Source organism: Nestor notabilis, unplaced genomic scaffold (genome assembly GCF_000696875.1).
Source record: "Nestor notabilis isolate BGI_N333 unplaced genomic scaffold, ASM69687v1 scaffold13379, whole genome shotgun sequence".
In the NCBI taxonomy this organism is placed as follows: Eukaryota; Metazoa; Chordata; class Aves; order Psittaciformes; family Psittacidae; genus Nestor; species Nestor notabilis.
Window position 1 is genome coordinate 3,476 of NW_009942444.1, and position 20,452 is coordinate 23,927.

The 20,452-nt window shown below is 36.6% G+C and overlaps 1 protein-coding gene across 1 annotated transcript in view; it reads left to right on the top strand.

The window, feature by feature from the left end:
* The first annotated feature begins 351 nt into the window (after positions 1–351).
* The window catches only part of ARFIP1 (ADP-ribosylation factor interacting protein 1), a 37,384-nt gene continuing 17,283 nt past the window's right edge, over positions 352–20,452 (top strand). The window contains 5 exon segments of the mRNA XM_010021415.1: positions 352–444; positions 4,017–4,118; positions 13,360–13,474; positions 16,302–16,397; positions 17,828–17,937. Of these exon segments, the coding sequence (XP_010019717.1) occupies positions 352–444; positions 4,017–4,118; positions 13,360–13,474; positions 16,302–16,397; positions 17,828–17,937 (516 nt within the window).

The window sequence follows — 20,452 nt, forward strand, 5'->3', positions numbered from 1 at the left end:
TAATAAATTTGTGATCTTTGTAATGGTAGAATAAAGTTAATGTATTGTTGCAGGTGACAGTAAGTATCAGCTGAAGAACTTTCTTTGACTTCCTGGGTTTTATGTTGCAACCTGTCTGTGTGGGGAAGGTTGCTTTGGCAGTGGAAGCTTATGCTAGACTGTATTCCTAGTCTTGATTAGATTTTTGGAGAGCTAAAAGCCTGTTCACCATCAAAGAGGGAGGTTTCCATTTGCTTTAGAAGAACATGTAAAATAAATGTTTTCTGAAAGCCTGCTTTGGTTTCCATAAGGTGCAACATCCAGCTCCTTTCACATCATTCAATGCATGCCAAACCTATTTTATGTTCAGGTATGTCAGAACACAGCAGTGAATCTGCAACACTTGATGAGTCTCATCTGGCTGCAGAAGAGGTTCAGTCTGACTGAGATGATCATTATATGAGTGTGAAATCAACCAATCCCAGCAACAATTTCAGACTGCCAAAAATTCTCATATACAGAGCACAGGGAAGTTAGTATGGGGGCATGAGTCCATGCACATTATCTCGAACGGGTGGGGTTGCTTTTGAGACACCATGAAGAACAATTAGTTCATAACAAAGGATTACTTCAACCAGTAGTTTGTTGCTGTGCTGCAGTATTTGCTTTGTAAGTTGAATAGATTTAGGTGTGGTAGTCTGAAATGTGTAAGTACTGCAGGAAGAAAGGGTTGATATTTAAAAGGCAGCAATCTTTGTGCCACTTCACTGTAAGAAGGCATTGGATCTGCTGCTCGAATGGTGAATCTTTTCGGGGGATTTTCTATTGTGCATTAGTCATTCATGCCCAATACATCAATACAAATTCAGGAACTTCTTTAGATTTACTTCCTACATATAAATTTATTTTTTTTTTCCCTCTGAGGATTCAGGTTTTTTTATATACTTGGTGTAAACCAGCTGTGGGCTATGCTTGCCAAAGGACAATTGATTCAGCAGTCATACTCACTGTTTCAACAGAAGTACTGTCGTGCTTTGGTGGTTTAGTTTTCTCTCAGATCAGTAAGCTTACCATTATTGTGTGAGGTTGCAGGAACATGCATCTAGAGGCAAAGAGAAATGGCTGCTGGTTTTGGCAGTAGACTACAGCTGGAGTAAGTATTTGTTCAAGGTCAGGTTGGACAGGGCCTTGGGCAACATGGCCTAATGTGAGGCATCCCTGCCCATGGCAGAGGGGTTGGAACTGAATGATCCTAAGGTCCTTTCCAACCCTAACTATTCTATGGTTCTGTGAGCTGCTGCACTGCAGAAGTAAGCTGATACTGCGGCTGAGAGCTGTCCTTCATTCTCGGTAGTTTCTTACTGTGTTGTCACACCCTCTGTTTCATAGATGCGAGTGTTAGAGCTGTGTGATGAACTAATTTGAATGGAAATATTACCTATCCTCTTTCTGGGCCTGGGACACCTTCTTTTAATCTGCAGTGTTTCTGCAATCTTGTTTTCTGTACAAATACGCTGTTCTGGCCCAGGGAGCATGTAGGGGAGTGGGGAAAGCTGTTGGGGGGAAGAGTTAGGGGTAAAGGGCAGAAAAAAGGGCAAGAAATTGTTCTTGGCAGCAGTGCTAGCTTAGGCTGTTGACTAAAATGCAGGTAGTGATTTCTTGTTATGGCTGCACCAAATTAGCAGCTTATCCCACTTCCATTTTTCACCTGCTCATTTCATGTCTTTGGAGCTAGTCTGACCTCATCGTAAACTGAATCAACTGAAACTGTGTGGAAAAGTAACCGGGAGGAAAGGTCTGTTGCCAGGCTAGAGTTGAGTGTATTTACAGTGCAGTCAGGTGGGTGGCTGGGAGATGGGACACTGTGTAGCTCACAGCAGGGACTGGGAAAGCTGAGTGGTGAAATGTCCTTTCAGCAATGCAGAATGGTCTTTAAGTACAGACCGAACTTGAAACTGAAGTTAGCAAGTAATATTTTGCTTTCTCTGAACTTGTACATATGTTCGAGTTGGGTAAGAATGCCCAAAAAAAATGTGTATTGCTTCTTGCTTGACGTAGATGTCAAAAATTGTCCAGAGAAGCTGATGAATTTTTATTTGCTAATAGATATTTACTAGAGAAATGTATGCATATATGTAAGCATGTATATCTGAATAAATGCATAAACATATATCAGTGTACAGTATTAGCAAAATTATTTGAGATTCTTGATGAAAAGGACCCGAGCCAAATATTTGTTTTGCCTTTAATTAAATTTGGACATGCAGCTTTGTGATCCTTGCCAAATGAAGTACGTCCCCTGACAGTACAGGACTTCCCCTTGGCGCTGTTTCCTGACAATTTGCAGAAAGAAGAACAAAAATAGCTGTGTTAGCCTGTGCTAACATTTCAGTATTGTGCAGGTAGCTGAGACAGGCCCAGCATTTTGAAAAAACCCTACTTGGTTGTGTCAAGTAGAAGTATAGTTCCTAGCAGTCTTGGAGTTCAGGCAGATGTGAGATTTTGAGCAATCTTAAGGAGCTTAAGCTATTGGATAGATTTCCTAAATTAAAATCTAATATGACAGATAACTAGAACATTTGATCTAATGGTGTTGTATAGTAATGGGGATTTGGACTCAGTCCTTCTGCGTCTCTTCCAGCTTGAGATGTTCTATGAAGTGAAACAGATTACGGCTTTAAAACTACTCATAAAATAAGCATGGACATTTTGCTGTGCTTCAGTATTTTCATTTAATTAAAGGCTATGAGTTCTGGGTTTGTTCTGTTGTATGAAGAATGACCTCCTAAAAAGCTGCTCTGTGTTCTAGTGGTGGGTGAAGACTGGACTATCTGGAGAACTTGGTATGCTAGGCCAACATGAATATATGGCATATGAGCTATTCCTTCCCAGTGCTGAAAGAAGGCACTGACTGGGTCTTAAATGACAGGGATTGATGGGGGTAAGTTCGAGTGTTAAAATAACTTCTTGAATTCATGGCACACTGATTTTCTCTTAAGTGATTTGAAATCTGTTCTCTGTGTGTGCAGAATTTTTGAAAATGCTGTCATCTCAGACACTTGGCCTCTTCCTGACCCTTTGACTGAAAAGAGCTGGTTCCCTTTTTAGGAGCTTTAAGGGAAGAAAACCCCTGTTCTCAGGTACTTGTTGATAGTGTACCATGTCAGTCTAGCACAGGTGTAGGGGCTGGTTTGACGACTGCAGACAACCTTTATGTAAGCACGAACATTTGGAAATTCTTAGTTTTGGAGAGTGTTAGGGTGCCATTCCCTCTTCAGGTGCCTGCGAACACCCTCTGCAGGTATACATTTCATCTGGGAATGACTCTTCTAGGTTATACCTTAGGGCATTCTTGAAAGCAGTGGTTTCATAGCTGCTGCTACTGCTTGTAATGCAGCTGAATTTTGAAACTAACTTTGATTCTTGAATTGCATCAGTGCTTTTAAGTTCTTGTTTCTGCTTTTCACTTCAGATTTACTGCTGTTGGCTGAATGAGAGTTGTATACCAACACTTTAGTCAGAAGGTGGCACTATATTATGCTAAAATAAGAAGCAAGTTAAACTATTTTAAAGTTTGGAATCATTACTTTCTTTTTGTTGTTTTTGTTTATCGTTAGCTAGTACAATCTTGGGATTTGTTTGTTTGTTTGTTTTTTAGCCAAGTTCATCTTTTTATAGCTTGTGATACATAAACCACCCTAAGGGTCAAGCGTGCATAGAAAATATTTGTCTGGCCCCGCATGTCTCATTTGCGGATGACACCTCTCACCCCCTTTATCAATGGGTTAAATTTTTGTGTTTCTTTTCTCTTGGATCTTGAAGCTTTCCATTATTTCTCTCTGAGCTGTGTCAGCATATGAATGTGGTTTGTGTGTGTGGTTAAATGAATATATACAGACCTAGTATATCAGAATATTACCAATAGGAGTTTGAAATAAAATCAGCTGTTATGAAACCTCTGTACGTCAAGTATTTTCATATAGATCACTCACTGGAAATTTAAGACAAATGCTAAGCTGTTTCTTCTTTTGCTGTAGGAAGGACCAATGGCTCAAGAGTCTCCCAAAAACTCAGCAGCAGAAATTCCTGTGACTAGCAATGGGCAGCTGGAAGATTCTCACGAGCACAGCTTTAACAGGGTAAGAGTTTTGTTTGCTGTCTAACAAGGTACCATTATCAGAAATGCTAAAGTTACAATGCAATGCATAGCAGACTTCACTTGGCGTACTTTTCTAGACCCTTAATGGCAAAATTCCTTTGAAGCTCATAAATTATTATTAAAGTTGCATAATGTGATTGTACATTGCAATAACCCTTTTTGTATAAAAGGCATGTTAGTAGTGGCAGATATTTCTGAACATGAAATAGTGTAAAGAATCAGGTGCTCTGTAATGCACAATCGAGAATGCTTCTACATTTTTGTCTCTGATCCTTGAGGAGACTGATTTTTAATCAGAAAGTTTTATTCATAAACAGGACAACAAGCATTTTTAAAATATGCGACTTGATAGCCTGAATTCACAGGACTTGTTAAAGCCTAAATTTTTAATGAATAAGTATCAAATTGTTCAAGGCAAGCTATTTCTAAGTGGTATTAAGTTTAGATGCAACATGCCTAAAAGTAAAGAAAGTCACATTCTGATTTGAAGTTGTAAACAGGAGGGAACTAACTTGGGTTGAAACTGAAAAATCACGATGATATTGCTGTATGCTATATAGATGACATCTTATTTGCTGTATGTTAGGAAAAAGTTATACTTCCATAATCATCTGTATACAAGTTTGAGTTCTTTTCCTTAACCTCGGTATAGTTTACTATCAGTTCTTCTCGTGTTTGCTGTCCAGCAGAGGGTACTGTGGTACAGTTTATGGAATTTTGGACTGGTTTTCTTTTTATTCTGTATTTCAGCTGCAAATAAGAAGGATAGTTAATTGTCCACGTTTATTTGATATCTGCTGAGACTTAGATTTTAAGGAAATCTCTAACTTTTAACAGTTCCATGCTGACTTGCAGTGCAGGATTATTTGTAAAAGAAATACCGAGCAGAGCTTCAACATTTCATTCTGTCCCACTAAGATCCTGATTAGAGGGGCGGAACTTTAAAAGCAAATTACGTATGCATCCCGAATATTGGCGAAATAAGCATCTACCTAGTTTGGTCTTCTGGTTTTAGCTTTAGTGAAGAAACTCCTTCAAAGCTGATAAGTTATTCAAGTTTACTAAAAAACCCAAAGCAGATACTGCACATTGCAATAACTTTTTTGTCTGAAAGTTGTATTAATAGTGGCAATTTTTTTGAATGTTAAGTAGTGCAAAGTTTTGGGTGCTCTGTAATGCACAATCAAGTGTATATGTTTCTAATTATTGATTCTAAGCCTTGAGGATACTAATTTTTAAACAAGCAATTTTATTCATAAAGGAGAAAAGCAATCATTTACATATATATTAAAAGTATAGTTTTAAACATGTTTGATATTATCTTTATAACTAAAATTAATTTAAATATGTAGAAGTATGTATTTAGAATATTAAAAATAAAAATACGTTCTGAAAATAACATCAAAGGCCATTTGGCTATGCTTTCAGGGTAGCTGTATAGTGAGCATGGCTGTAAAGTATAAAACTTCATGAGATGGAAATACATCCATGTTAGAGCTCTTACCAAAAAATATTGCACTTACTAGTGGGCATTTTTTCTACTTCTGCTGAATTGCCCATTATTTTGTAAATAGCACTGCGGTGAGGGAAGGCTTATGCTGCTTAAGATTTGTCATTGAACTAAGATCTACCAGTGAGATAATGTAAGAATGTTTAATGAAACAAAGTTAAAACTGAATGTCCATAAAGATATACCTGTGTCTAGCGGGCAACAAAGTACACCTGGAAGTGGAAATGAATTTGGGTTCACCTGCAAGTAGAGAAACAGTTTTACTATTTCTAAGCCTGATGACCTTGATGCTGCCATGTCTTGATGCTGCTAAGTTATCTTTTCCTTACATAATAATTGGTTTTTCAGTGTAGTGCTTATTTATTAGTTATAGCAAGTGGAACTTGCACTCTTGTTGACTGGGTGAGAGGCCTTGTTCAGTCAAAATGTAATCACAATTTTCTACAGAAAGTTGAAATGTTAGGTAATTTTTGTCTATGGCCACATATAGAAGTTGCAGTAGGTTTTTGCTGGCATGCCAATAATTTTGCTGGCTTGGAGTCAACCATATTTTGAGACTGCCACTTTCACAAAAACGGGTCAACTATTTGGTCGAGTTGCAGAAAATTTATACTATGCAACCATATTTGAGTTTCCTGCTGTAATTATTTTCACAATGCTTATTTTGAGATCAATGAAGATGAAGTGCGCTTTAATTCTTTTTTTTAATTGTCTTGTACAAGTTAACACCTGCATGTGTGACCTAAACTCAGAATATGTGATAATCAAGGCTGCTTATAAACAAAACACAGAAAACAATCTTCTTGGAATTAACATCTAGGTCTGTTTACTAATGTGGTAGTCTCAAATTCTAATATTTAGCTTCTATTCATCTAACTTTGTGTTTGTTATTTCTAGTGCTTAATGCTACATTTTTCTTTTTTTCATTGCCAGGTAATTTTTTATTTTAACCTAAAGCAATATGCATTGCACCACAAAACTTCTGGGCCAAGTTTTCAAGGGTCTTTTTTTCCTATATTGACTTATGGAAATGGCAAGCCAAGTACTGATTTTTAAGACACAGCTTAAGAAAGAGGCAAGAAACCATTACCACTTGGTATTGTACTGTTACCACACTGCTTGGGAAGAGTATGAGAGCACAGCAGAGTTTAGCACACTAGAACTCCAATATACTGACTTCAACTGACTTCAGTTGCCTTCTTGAGAAGCTGGGGAACAAAGTTATCTTAGTTTCTTGTTTTCTTATTGCTGTGTTCAGGGAGCTGTTTGTCTAGATAGATGTTGTACAATTCAGATGTAAACAATAAAACATGATTTCTTCTAAATTTTTTTAATTAGGTCTTCTAGAGCTATTTTGCAACAAACGCTTGAGCAGCTTTGATTGTATGTTTTTGATAGACTGAGTAAAGAGATAGTTATCCAACCTCTTCTTCAGGGTTCTCTGATTACAATACTTAACTTTCCTCTAGACTTACATTCTATTAAGCACTTCCATCAGACCTCATCCATAAGCTACTCAGGCATGAAAAGGCACATTTATTTTCTGCCAAACGTGATATTTGTATGCACTCAAGCATGAGAAGTGTTTAATTTTGCAAGGCAATGCAGTGCAAATTTTTTTTTTCTTTAACCTGGAAATAGCAAGTAGGGTTGCTCCTCCTTTGAAGAAAAATGCCATTATTTTTGCAGAGCATCAGACAGCATAGATTGCCATAATGTCATTTCAGAAGGAAGCATATTAGTTCCAGTCTTGTGAGAATGCGATGTAGCACTGTGTGATGCATCTTGTTGTTTCCTTATGTTTAAGGAAAAGAATCAAAAGCATATTTATAAGGTAAATTAAATAAGCATTTGCCTAACTGTGAAGTCTTGTTCAGAAATATGCCGCTACATTCTAATTCTGTCTTGTCTGTAATAATAAGAGATGCCTGTGGAATTCTGACAAGTTTTGGCCTGCCTGTATGATGGATGAAAACTTTTTTAACTAAAAAAGGGTGTAGCTTCTAATGTCATTGGATGAAATGTCTGATGGCCTTTCATTACAAAAAAGTTTGACCCAGTGCTTTTCAGCTCTCCAAGCTCTGTTGAAACTCACTTAAATGTTAAAAACCTGGTGTATAGAAGCATTTGCCAATGTTTGCATGTTTGTTACTGTCTTAATAACAGAGGACTTCAGCATTTCTTAATCAAACATGTTTTTCTTACTACAAGAAAACTCAACATACAAAAAAGTCTCATTGGTTTGTGTTTTTCACTGGTTTACTTCTTTTACTCTTGACTTTGAGAACACATTTTTTGTCACATGCTATTAAAATTATGTGATTACAATAGTGGGATTTTAATGTTGCTGAGGGAATTGGGAGCTGAGGACTCTGGGAAGGAGTGAGGAAGTGTATTATTCTTAATTCAGTAAAGTGCCATATAGTGTGAAAGCTGCACAGGAATAAATTAAATTAATTAGAAAACTGTTTGGTGTGCCTGCGAAGGTACTGAGGCAGTTGTAAGCTGTTTGTTATGTTTAAACTATTGTACAAGTCAATATGAAGTTCCTCTGAGTCTCTGAAATTGTTGTTCCAGTTGTTCCCTTTTATTTTCAGTATAGATTCTTTTCTCCAGTCTCTTTTTGTACTCTTATGGGGACAAAACTGTTACTAAACGTTTGTATATAATACCAGTAATAAACTTTAGGCTGCAAAAGATAAATTAACTTTGCTGTGAGTCTTCAATTGATCTTCTTAGAATTATGAAACAAGTTCTGGGATCTGATGACTTTGAGTGCATGTGTTCAGTATCTTGTTCTGTGGTTGTATTGCCAGGCTGCGCAAATAGACAATGTGAAGTCTTGTTTGTCTTTTGCCTTCCAGAAAAAATGCCAGCACTGTCACTCACATTCTACCTGAACCATCTGAGTTCATCTCTTAGGTTTTGCTATGTTGACTGACGTGGTTGGATTTTTACACTGGGAAATTATTTTAATTAATGTAGACAATTAAAATACATTTCTGTGTGTTGGTTCTAGAAAACTGTTTCTAGGAGATGAACAAAAAAGACCAGTCTTTGTTACCAAGTAGTCTGTTTCGTACAGTCTTAAAAAACAATAATATGAATGTTAATGGTGGAAGTAAAAGGGATGCTAATTTAAAACTTCATTGTAGTATGACATTAGGTAAGTCAAAAGAGATGAAGAAGGGTCGTCTGAGTGAAGAGCAATGTGTTGGAGAGCAGAAGTTGATCAGTCCATCTAATTTGCCACTTCAGCATAGAAAAAAACCTCAGCTCTCCTCCAGTTTATTTTTATGCTTGAATTTATATTGATGTGAGGATCTAATAGCTGAATTTTTGTGAAATAGGAGCTGAGTGATCTAATAAGACAAAGAGAAGAAGAAAATGCTGAATACATACAGGCAGTCCTACTTGCACACAAATTAGGGTAATAAGTTGAAGTCGATGGCTAGTTATGTTACTGGATAGATTTGTCTATCTACATAACACTTTATTTCATGGCACTTGTACTCTTTAAAACTTTAAACTGTGAGCCTTACAGTCAGATGTGTTACAAAGTTTTCCTGAAGGTAACTTGAGTAGTTTTATTTAAAAAGTTGTCCATTATTAAAAAATAAACATACATATGGTTGTTCCCAGTTTAGTTGCTCTACTTCTAATAGACTACTTGAACTAGCTAGTGGTGTGGAGCTTTCAAAATACCTTTATTCAAAGTAGTAAAGGCAAGCAAACCCTTATCTATTCCTTTTGGGACTAAGCAAAAGATAATGCTTAGTAATTCATTAATAACGGACTGACACAACTAAGAAATTAATACAGTGTTGTTTGCTTACTTGTGCCTTAGTTTCTAGTAAGTTTCTACAGATAAAGCAGCAATGAAATTGTTATCTTTCCCCTCTTCGTTTTAGCTTATTATGGGTGGGATGCTTATTATAGCATGGATAGGAAGTATCTTTTGGGAAATGGTACTGTAACCCAACCAACATTTCTTCATGAGCATGCATTCTGAGCGACTCCTTTGTTGTGTCTGCTGTCTTAACAGGATTGATATGTCAAAAATCCTTACTGGTTCATGTAGGTGATCTGTATAATAAATTGATGAATATCCCTGTGAGTAAGGTTAAATAAGGCTAGCCTTACTAAAAGATGTTTTGTTTAATATAGTGACCTGAACTAATTAAAATGGGATTTTAACAAAGGGTTAAAGTGGTTTAAATGCTCTGTACAATATAGGTTTGCATGGTCTTGACTAGACCTAACAAAGCTAGTGCAGCTGTTCTGTGTACCTTTATTTTATGCTTTTGCTGACTTGAGCTCTTAGTGTGCTAAATGACTGAGAAGAGGGCAGGTGATCCAACCTTTTGATTTCTTGGGCATGTGAGTTGTAGAGTTTTTATACCTCTAGCTCTGGGTCTCAGTGAAGTTATCACATTAAAATACTTCTGCTAGATGATAATTGCATGAATGTGCAATGGCTTTCAGCCTCATAAAACTGGAAATGATGAATTAAGCTGGGGAAGGGGGGGAATCCCTTAACAGATTGGTGACTTTGAAATGTATCGGCAAATTCTGATGAATTCTGAAGACTTGACTTCCCTTTTATGAAGAAGGTGGGAGATCACTTAGAGTTTGAAAGCAGATCTTGTGATCATCAAACTCTTCCTCTTAACTAGAAAAGCAATATGTAGTCAAAATAGTCACCTTGTAGTAGGGGAATCTGTCTTCACTTCCCCTATTGTAACAGCAAACCTACATTTTGTGGGAACAAAGCAAGCTTTATGTTGCCTTCTTGCCACTCTAAAACCTCCTTAAGTACTGTCATACCTTCTCATGAATGTGAGGTTTTGTGCATGTCTTTTCTTAATCTAAGGCTGTTTCTAAATTATCCTTGGTAAGTTATTGAAGGGATAGACTGCTTTGTCAGAGTGGTTGCAGATTTTTGGGTAGCTCTTTTTGTTTATCTCTACTTGTGTAAAAAATAAAAACTTATGTAAAAAATAAAAAAAAGCAATCATGTTGTAAGAATTGCAGGTTAAAAATTGAAGCTTACATGCAGAAGTGTGTCTTCACTGAACAGTAACTGGTATGTTTATAAACAACAAAAAGGTAGTGTGTTGATGAGCACTGACTTTTTGATGACAATTCTGGTCATGTGTAAATCAACAAATGGTAAATCTTTCTTTTAAATTCACATTCAAGGATATGTTTCTTCAGCAGAGTGTATTTCAATTGGTTAAAACAAGTGTTTAAAATGGGTTTGAATGCAGTTCTTTTCATTGGACTTTGCCTTTTTGCCAGTGAAAAAAGTGTAGCTCTCTTCAAACAAGTATGTTTGTGTATAAATATGTACATATGTATATATTTATGTAAATACCCTGTTGCATTTATAAACACAACTATATATCTTAATAATTTCCATGATCCAAATATCAGGGTTTTATTTAAGAGAAGGATGTGTTATAATATTCTGGTTTATTTAACTCTCTAGTTTGTTCAGCCTGTGTTTAGCTTGAAATTAGAATTAAGTTGAATGTACAGAAGTTTAAGTTTATATTTAAACTTTTGGCTTTACAAAGCAGATGTTCTGCGTTTTAACCTTAAATACAGATGATTGCTTAGATTCCTATTGCGAACATGCTTCAGCAGGTTAGCTGTCTATGTTTATTTGGCTACAGATTTGGATATTTCCAAAAACTGTACAATGTGTCAAGGTGCCTTCAGGGAAAAAGAAAAAAAGTTGATGCCATGTCCTTTTTGTTAAATCAATGCATCTTCTCCTCTGCAGTCTGGTTATTCTCTTTCAAGTCTCTCTGCTTTTTCAGCTCCTAGTGACTTGCTACATTTTGGGTTAAGTGGACTCAGTCCATTAGCTAAACTAAGTTGAAGCAAAGGCTTTCCAGCATACCACCAACTGCGAGTACTTAAATGGAAGCACCAGTGTTAAGTCAATTGTGAAGACTGAAAACAGTATGTATCCAATGTTGTGATATGCTTAATTTGTGAGATCAGGTTCTGCATGTGACTACTACTTGTTATTCATGCTGGGGTTTTTTGGTTGGTGGTTGGTTAGTAGTTTGGGGTTTTTTTGGTATAATGCTTCAGATACACAAATATAGCATAAACTATTCTTAAATAGGTAGCTCATGCAAGTGAAAATACGGCTATTGGAATTGTAACTCTGATTGCAGTAACATCCTGGGTTTTCGATGGCAACAAGATTTCTGTTCTGCTGGAATTCCTATGTTTATAGCTCTTCCTTTTTGACTCCTGCCAGGAGTCTGTCTTAAACTGAAGACAACTAACTGAGTCTATGGAAATGTGATCCAAAGCCACTTCTTGACAATCTGAGCATCTAGGCAGTATCATTCTTAGGTACTAGCTTGCTTCTGGTTTGTGCATTGAACCACTACAGTAATATGTCAAACATGAATTGGATTTTAAAGGTTGTGTTTTCTTTGTAATTAGAAGCAATGCATATAACACAGTTACTGCACATGTCCAGACACTGACATCTTAAAGCTATGTATAGTTTTTCTCTGCAAATTTCACTATTGCTTCTCTGTGCTTTTTCATCTTTTTTGCCTTTGTATGGAAGCTGGGGGGTGCAGAAGAGTACATGACTCCAGAAACTGCCAGTTTTCCAATTTCTTGATGCTTAATTTTTTTAAAGTATGTTTTACCTTTTTGCTTTCACTTCCAGAGTAGGATTTTATTCACTTTTCACTTTTATGAACTAGTGGTTTTAAATTGCTTTGAATATGTGAACCTATTTAAGGCTCTGAGTATATTCCGTAACACCAGAGGCTTAAACTTCAGTTAGATGTCTGGAAATATAGTCCTGGAAACCTTTGGGAGTTATTTGTAGAGGTGGGTGAGATAGCAAAACTGGGCAGTAGGATGGTATGTGAATTATGGTGTATGAATTCATAGTTTTCAGCACTAGGCCTGCTCTGGGTTTCTGTGAAGACTTCTGCTGCCTGAAAGTTGGTTGTACTGGTTAATCTATCTATCAGAAGTTAAGGTGATCTCTGGCAATTTTAAATCCATGAGTTTCAAAAGCAAACAGAAGTCAATGGCAATTTTGCACTATGAGCATATGTGGCGTAGAGTAAGTGCTCAGAAGGAAGCTGTTGAAGTGATGATGCCTTTTGGATGTTTCTCCCATGTCAAATACTAGAGAGATTTCATGTGCTATTTGTAGAAATTAAGGTTGATGAGAATTTTAAAACTATTTCTTGCTCATTGTCTTGTTTGTTTGTTTTAACATTGGTAGTTGCTTACACATTTTTGGTTTGTAAGATGTTGTCTGCACTTAGTTTTGGGTTATTCTGTACCCCTGTCAGTTTTTAACTGGAAACATTATTAAACTGATTGATTATTAAACTGGTTGTTTGGACTAGCTTCAGACCACATAATGCCATGTTTGGGGCCACATTTTTGGTAACTGCTACTCTAAGAGATGGCATTCTGGTTGTTCATCAATATAACAAAATATTCTAGAATAAATACACAGGCTACAATTAATGTTTCTTGCTCATTTATGTTTTATTTGTGCATTGCAGTAGAATGCTGTGACACCAGTGAAGATGTTTCAGGCTAAAGGCAAAATTGTCTGTCTGAGAGCTGCTGGAATTGCATTATAATACTTTTGAGTCACTTTTATCTTTCTTAAACATTAACTTTCCCATTTTATACAAATATTTCCAAGGACTTGAAACATTCATTACCAGTTGAACTTGGACTTTCTGAAACCAAAATAACATCTCATGGCTTTGACAGCACCAAAGAGGGAGTCGTTGAGGCTGGACCATTTCCAGGAAAAGGTAACTGGGGGGGGTTTGTCTTTATTTCTCAATTTAAAAACTTTAGGCATATTTTCATATTGTCAGGAGGACAGTGCTCTCTAGCTGATTTGGGCATCTTGGTGCAAGTGAACACATTGAGATGTGCATTAGTGACAACCTGTTTTATCTTCTCTGCTAGCTGGGTTGTTAAAATAGAGAATATATGCTACATTTGCAGTGTCTGTCAGGGAACTCTGACACTCTAGTGGAAACTACTTAGTGTTAAGTTGGTCTGCATTTACAGGAGGAGAGGTCCTTGAGCACCTTGAAATGGTGTCAGACAGAGGAAGTTTGCTATTAAATTGTATTGAAGTTTTATTTAAATGTTGCAGGTATTGTTCTGATTTGAAACATGACTAGGGAGTTATTTATCTCTTGATACACAGTTTACTTGGAGGAGATTAATGAAAGGAATTCTTCTTTGCCCCGGGACTTGTCTGTCCTTTCTTGGTTGTAGTGCGTATATTACTTTGTGGTTGTTAGGAGTGATAATGCTTCTGGTCTGCTTTTCCAGGCACTAGGTAATGAAAAATTGTCTGTTCTCATGTTTTCTCAGCACAGAGTTGCAGTTGTTTATAGCAGAAGGATGTTAGTTAATACTTAATTCACTATGCAAGTATTAATGTGTATTTTAGAGAATCTAAGTTAGTATAAAACAATGAGAAATACGAAGTGGTAAACAAGCCAGTAATGTCAATGTTTCCCACCTGTCTAAAAACAGTAGAGTGCCATGATAGAGTGTATGAAAGTGATATTTTAATGAATTATGTAGCTTTGACAATTTCTGAATTTTAAAGGTTTGAAATCATCTCAAATGAGCAGCTGTGAAAATAACTCTCTTTGTAGTCATAGCTTGAATTTACATGTTGTTTCATTTCCTGTTTGTTAAAATTCTGTGCTTCTGAAAACAGTGATTTACATGTTGTACTTTGCATGTATTACAAAGTGAATGCTGTGGTTTCTTTAAGTCTTTGAAATTAGCAAAATATTGAGCTAAAAACTGGGCAGATGGTAAACTGCTCACCATTCTTCTCTTCTTGCATTCTGTGAGCAGGATAACTTCTGTATCTGTCAAGTGCATTAGCCTGTAAAGGAAAAAGTGTCTAAGATGTGTTTCAGGCTACAGTAATATGTTTGAAATCCAAATGTTCTGTAGAAAGCTATGTATACAAATGATGCACTTAGGCCATGTAATTTTTAACAATATCACAGTTTTCCTCCAAGGATACTTTTTTTTTTTTTCCCCAGTTATGCTCTAAATCAGAGAGAGAGAAGCGGTAGAAACTCAGACTTCTTATGAATCAATAGACAGAAGTAAAATGATTGCCCTAGTTCTAAAAATTCTATTTTCTGTTTGAGAGTCTTTATTAGGGCTTCATTTTTGAATGCAAAGTAGACAGTATGGAGGGGAAGGGCCTTTAGGATTTGGGGGATGTTGAATGATGAAACATGCATAGGCTGCATTAATAAATACTCTGTCAAATTATAATGATTTTTTTTAACTGCTTGTCTTGGCTCGCTTGCTGATGTGATTCAGTCTTTAGGCCTTTAGCAGGATCTTGCAGTTAAACTTTTATGCCTGGATGAATCCAGTTTCAGCTGTTATGCAATGTATCACTACAGAAGGACACGGCAAGGGAGCTGTCTTTCAGTCTCATCTTTTCTGTGCTATTGGATCCAAATAATTGGATTCATGTATCCCATGTTAGTAATGCTCTGTAGTATGTTTAAAAGGCAAAAGTTGATTCTTGATTCATTTCGCTTCATTACATTGAGTGATATCACTTCATTACATTGAGTGATATTTTTGGTGTTACTAATAACTTAGATTTTGCTGAAACTGCTGGAGTTTAGGTTTGATTTCCTTTCCCCAGCATGCCGTCAGCCCTGACATATCTCAGAATCTCTCAACAAAAGTAATAAGAGGTCCCCCCCTATATAATGGCTACACATTACTACAGAGAAAAAGCTAATTTGGTGGTTTGTTTTTTAAGTCCTGGGAATTTCAGAAGAAATGTTACTTCACATTTATGTGATATTAAAGAGGGCGAAGCTCTGAAAAGGATAATGCTAGAGCAACTTAGAGAACACACACGGTGCAGGTCACTTAAACTTAGGTTTGGTTTGTTTTTTCTTTCTGAAAGAGAACAAGCAAATGCTGTAAAATCCTTCTTTTGGGAAGGAGATTACACGCCTTAACAGCTAATGGCTTGTACGATCTTCAGGATAGCTTATTGCTGTGTGTTTACACAGACTTAGGAGCAGATGTTAATCAATTATATCTGAAATTGGCATGGATTTCAGAGCTTACTTCACCCCTTAATGCTATGATTTACCATTCAGTGACATTGCAGAGTGAAATCTACCTAGACCTGAAAAAGGAGGTTTCAGCTGTGGAAGCTCTATATAATGATCTTCGATGGAATTTTCTGTTGATAGTATATACTGATGAAGCTGTCAGTTGTATTTTGATTACTCTTGCAAAAAACAGTTTGGCATAATGACCTAGAGAAAAAGATTAAGTCATGAAAACTTGGAGTAGTTCTCATGAACAGCTGTACCTCTTAAAAGCATTTCCATCAAATTCCAGTAACTTTTCTGTTAATGCTTCTATTTAGTGTGTTGCTGAAACAAATGGGTGTGTTTTGTTGGTGGGTTTTTTTTCCTCCCAAAACAAAGACAAACAAGCAGAACAACCACCCTCTCCTACACCCCATATAAACCCCAAACCTGTCTGTGTCAAAGTATACATTGCCTTCTGAGGCAAGATAATGGATTTTCATGGTTAAATATGTCCCCTTTTCAGGTTCCTCAGCATCACCCAAATCATCTGTTATATCTCCTAGCAGTGCAGCAGCTAGCAGACTGGCTGGACAAGGTTGTGATTTAATTATTCCCACAGGTATCATAGCACTGGATGGATAACGCTCTTGTCTCTGCTGGCTCTGTACTAACTCCTTCACATCTCTAATAATTTGATTTACTGTTAGTTGGAAATAAAACTTTCGGGGTTTTTTGATGGCTCTCATCTCTGGCTTTAACAGTTCACAAAGTAACCTGTGCTTTCCTTCCTGTATGCTGCTTTATGCTGTATGAAATAATTTCCAAGTATTAATAATAACAAACAGCAGCTAAAATGGGAGTAACCAAGATCTTTTATTTAGGTTTAAGCTGAAATTTTTGGCTGTTTTTTGCCAAAATGATCACGTATTGCAGTAGAATTGAATATGAGGTGGCCATTAGGAATTCACAACACCCTTTGCCACTTGACTCATTTGTGCCTATGGGCAAATTACTTAACATCTTTGTTACCTCCTGTATAAAAGGAGAAAACGTATTCAGTTACCTTATAAGGGTGTTGAGAGGATTAATTACTTAATGTTTGCACAGCATTTTGTAGACGTAAAGAACATAGTAGAGCTTGATGCTAAACGAGTATCTTGAGGCATCTGTATGGACCTTTTTCCAAACGCTTATTTACATAAATAATATTGTCACCTGGCAAGGCTAAGGTGACTGTAAGTAGCAGCAGGAGCAGTCAAAATTGTGCAAGAATAAATAAAAATACTGCTTAAAAAGTGGTAGTGCTTTGCATTTCTTGCTGTTCGGGACACTAGGAAACATGTTTTCAAAATTAAAACTTAGAATCCCATGATATCCCATACTGGCTTGAAAATGCAAAGTATTGGCAATTAATGTATGGTAATTTGGCCTAGATATTTTTATTTGTGACTGTGAATCTTTGTTGCTGTTTTTATACTGGTGGCTTATGGAATTAATTATTCCTAATGCAATGAGCCAATAAAGCTGAAATAAATAAGTATTGGCTGATCACATCTTCTGGGAAGTATGATGTTCATTGGAAAAAATTAAAAAAAATCTGCTTTGAAATTTATTAGTTGTACTTGGTGTCAACAGTTTTTATATGCCAGTAATTTTCATTTAATGGTCTGCAGGTTGTAAACAGACTTTTAGATTGGCTAAATCCAAGAGGGTGTTCAACTGTTGGAATTTTAAAACATAGATTAAGGTAATAAACATGTCTCAAAAGCTGTTTTAAGGTTGGTTAGTAAGACTCCATGCGTTCAGGTAAGCTTTATTCAGCCTATTACTAGATGAAATAATGAGATATATATACATGCTTTATATTAGTTTTTAAATAATTCTTTCTTTCTGGAGTTGATTTTGAGAATCTGCATATTCATCTGAAGTTCTTGCTGTCACCTTGCTCTGCTTTTGCATGTGTAATTGCACAAATCTTCCATACCTGCTATTAACCCCTTTAAAACAAACAATAAGCAAGGTTTTGAAGATTTGCTTTATCTCACATAGGTGGCAGAGCTCAACAGAGGAGCGGACCAGTTGTGTTAGCAGATGAAGTAAAGAATCCAGCAATGGAGAAACTAGAATTGGTGAGAAGATGGAGCCTAAACACATACAAGGTAGGCAGACAGATTTGTGTGTGTATGTACGTGTTCTAGAAATGAGTTTGCTACTAGACTGGACGAAAGCTTCCCAAGTATTGTGCTACTGTATGAAAGTAATCTGTTGTTACAGTGAGCGTAAGTGAGATTGCATAGGGAAGGCTTAGTTTTCTTCCAAGTGTAGCATTTTTTGTAAACCTTTTCAAACCCCTGGGTTTAAGTGCAAAACCTTTCATAGGTATTATTGATTTAACAAGGTTAAGAATATTGCATTTCAAATGTCCCCTTCAACATAGAGAATGTACAGATTTCCCCACTTATTAATGGCTATTCTGCTGGTTTTGTTCTATCTGCTGGTTGTTTTTTCTTAGTGTTGTAATCGTTGCTTCTATTCGTGTGTGTTTTCCTCTTGTGTATGGTGCTTCTTTGTAATCAGTTGGGATTTGATGAAGTTAAAATAATAGCAAAAGAATAAAGAAAAGGTGCTTTGAGCACAGCAATTTGATAAAAGTGGCTCTCATCAAAAAGCCATAAGGTAAGGAACAATTGGCAGGGAATACATTGCTGTCACGAGTTTTAAACAAAGACCGGTTTTGAAAATTAGCTTTTTGTTATGCCTTCAACTTCAGTGACAGAGGTGTGGGCAGGTGGGTCGTGCATCAGTGGGACCTACATCAAACCATGAAGAAATGAAGAATCTGTGGGGGCAAAAAAGCTTCCCTTGTAGAACACAGGCCTGAACGCCTCTAGTGTTCTTAAGTTCTAGGAACTTCCTTCCCAGTGAGGATGGGAAGCAGGGATGGAGACATTCTACCCACTAGTAAATACTTACGCTGTTCTTTGTGTTAGAAGTTTGCATCTTTATGTCTAATTAAATGGTTTCTAAAATGTCTACTTATAATCTGAATTTTGTAGCAACTGCAGATGTCTGTCAGCTACTCCTGGAGCATGCTGTGGCCTGATCAGAACACATGCTGTTCAGCTGAAGCCATTCTTTAAAATTCTCTGTCTAAGAAACATTGATGCTTGAGATTGAATCTGCTATACCACAACTAAATAGGAAGGACTTGACCTTATTCTCCCTTTTTGGTGCCTTGATTTAGAAAACAAAACTGAAAAAATCCCTATGTCTCAATCACAGAATGATTGAAAACCCATTTATGTGAAGCAATAGCAGAGGGCTAGTGAAAAATGCTGGGAAAAGTGGTCTCAGGTCTTTGTTTAGAACATTATTTTTTTGGTGCTAGTAGTCTCTGCAAAGTCTGGATTTTTAGATTTCTTTCTTGGCTTAAACCTCCCTCGCCCTAAATCCAGAATCCCACCAGTTATGAAATAGCAAACAAAGACTAGCACTTTCAGGAAACTAAATTAATCTGTTTTGTTGAAATCTATAAGCTTGATGTTGTTTTTCCAAATATGCCTAAGGAGATAGATCAGTTACAATCTTCCTGGAGTCCCAAATTGACTTCTGTACGGGTTTTTTGGAGGAACAGGATTGTTAAGAGAACTTATGAATACATTCGAACTTGAGGGACTGTTATGCAAATGTCCCTGGAGATGTCATACATTTGAAAACACTTTTTATGTATGCTACATAAAAACGCCTATTTAATTTGATTAAGGACAGTATATCAGTTTGTGGATATACTGGCTTCTTTTGGTTCCCGTTAGGAAGGTTGTGGGAAGAAGTCTGCTCATAATAGCTAACTGATCGTGAGTTAGAAGATGCAGTAATAAAGGGCAGGAGTAAATGGTTAGTGGAAGGGAGTCAGCAGTTGAACCTCTCTGAGGTGAAATCCATGCTATTCAATGTACCAGTCATTAATCTGTGGAGTTAGTGAGGAAACTTGCTGTTAGAAAGCTCTTTAGGAAACTGACATAAGTAGTTCTCTGTCATGGTGTCTGTAGCAGAAGTTGTGAAAGCTGTGTTGTTGGATATGTTCGAAAGTCATTCCCATCTATGAAGAGATGATTAAGTATGCCTTCATGCATTTTGGGTACCTTGCTTTTTGTCCCATATACGTTACTGTGAATGAGAGACAATTGCTTTTGTTATCTCTCACTTTTATTTTAAGAAACTGCTTCCAATTGAAAAATTGCAGGAGGTTAAAGCTGTTCTTCTGTCTAGCCTAACCATAAAGTTTCATAGACTGTACTTAATTTTTTCATAGAAATTGTAACTTGGTAAGATTATTTTGTTGCATTTGCAGCTACTGTTCATCTGTACTGTCTCCAGTCTTATGTTCCCTAGTAATCATGACTTTGCATCAGATGAAATTGCCTTTTTTTCCATCAACTAATGGAAAGAGCTTGTTCTGTTCTTTCCTTTTCTCCTGTCTCTCCCTTTGGATGAAAAGGCGTTTTCAGTTTAGCAAAGACGCAGGCATAGGAAAGTTGTGACTCTTCTTGATTTTCAGCAATTCTAATTAAAAGCATATCTTCTGGTTTTTCATACAACTTCTTAAACTTTTAGGGAGGAAAACCAATATACCTGCTTTACAAGCCTCTCTCTAATACTGGGCTGCTAGTGGAA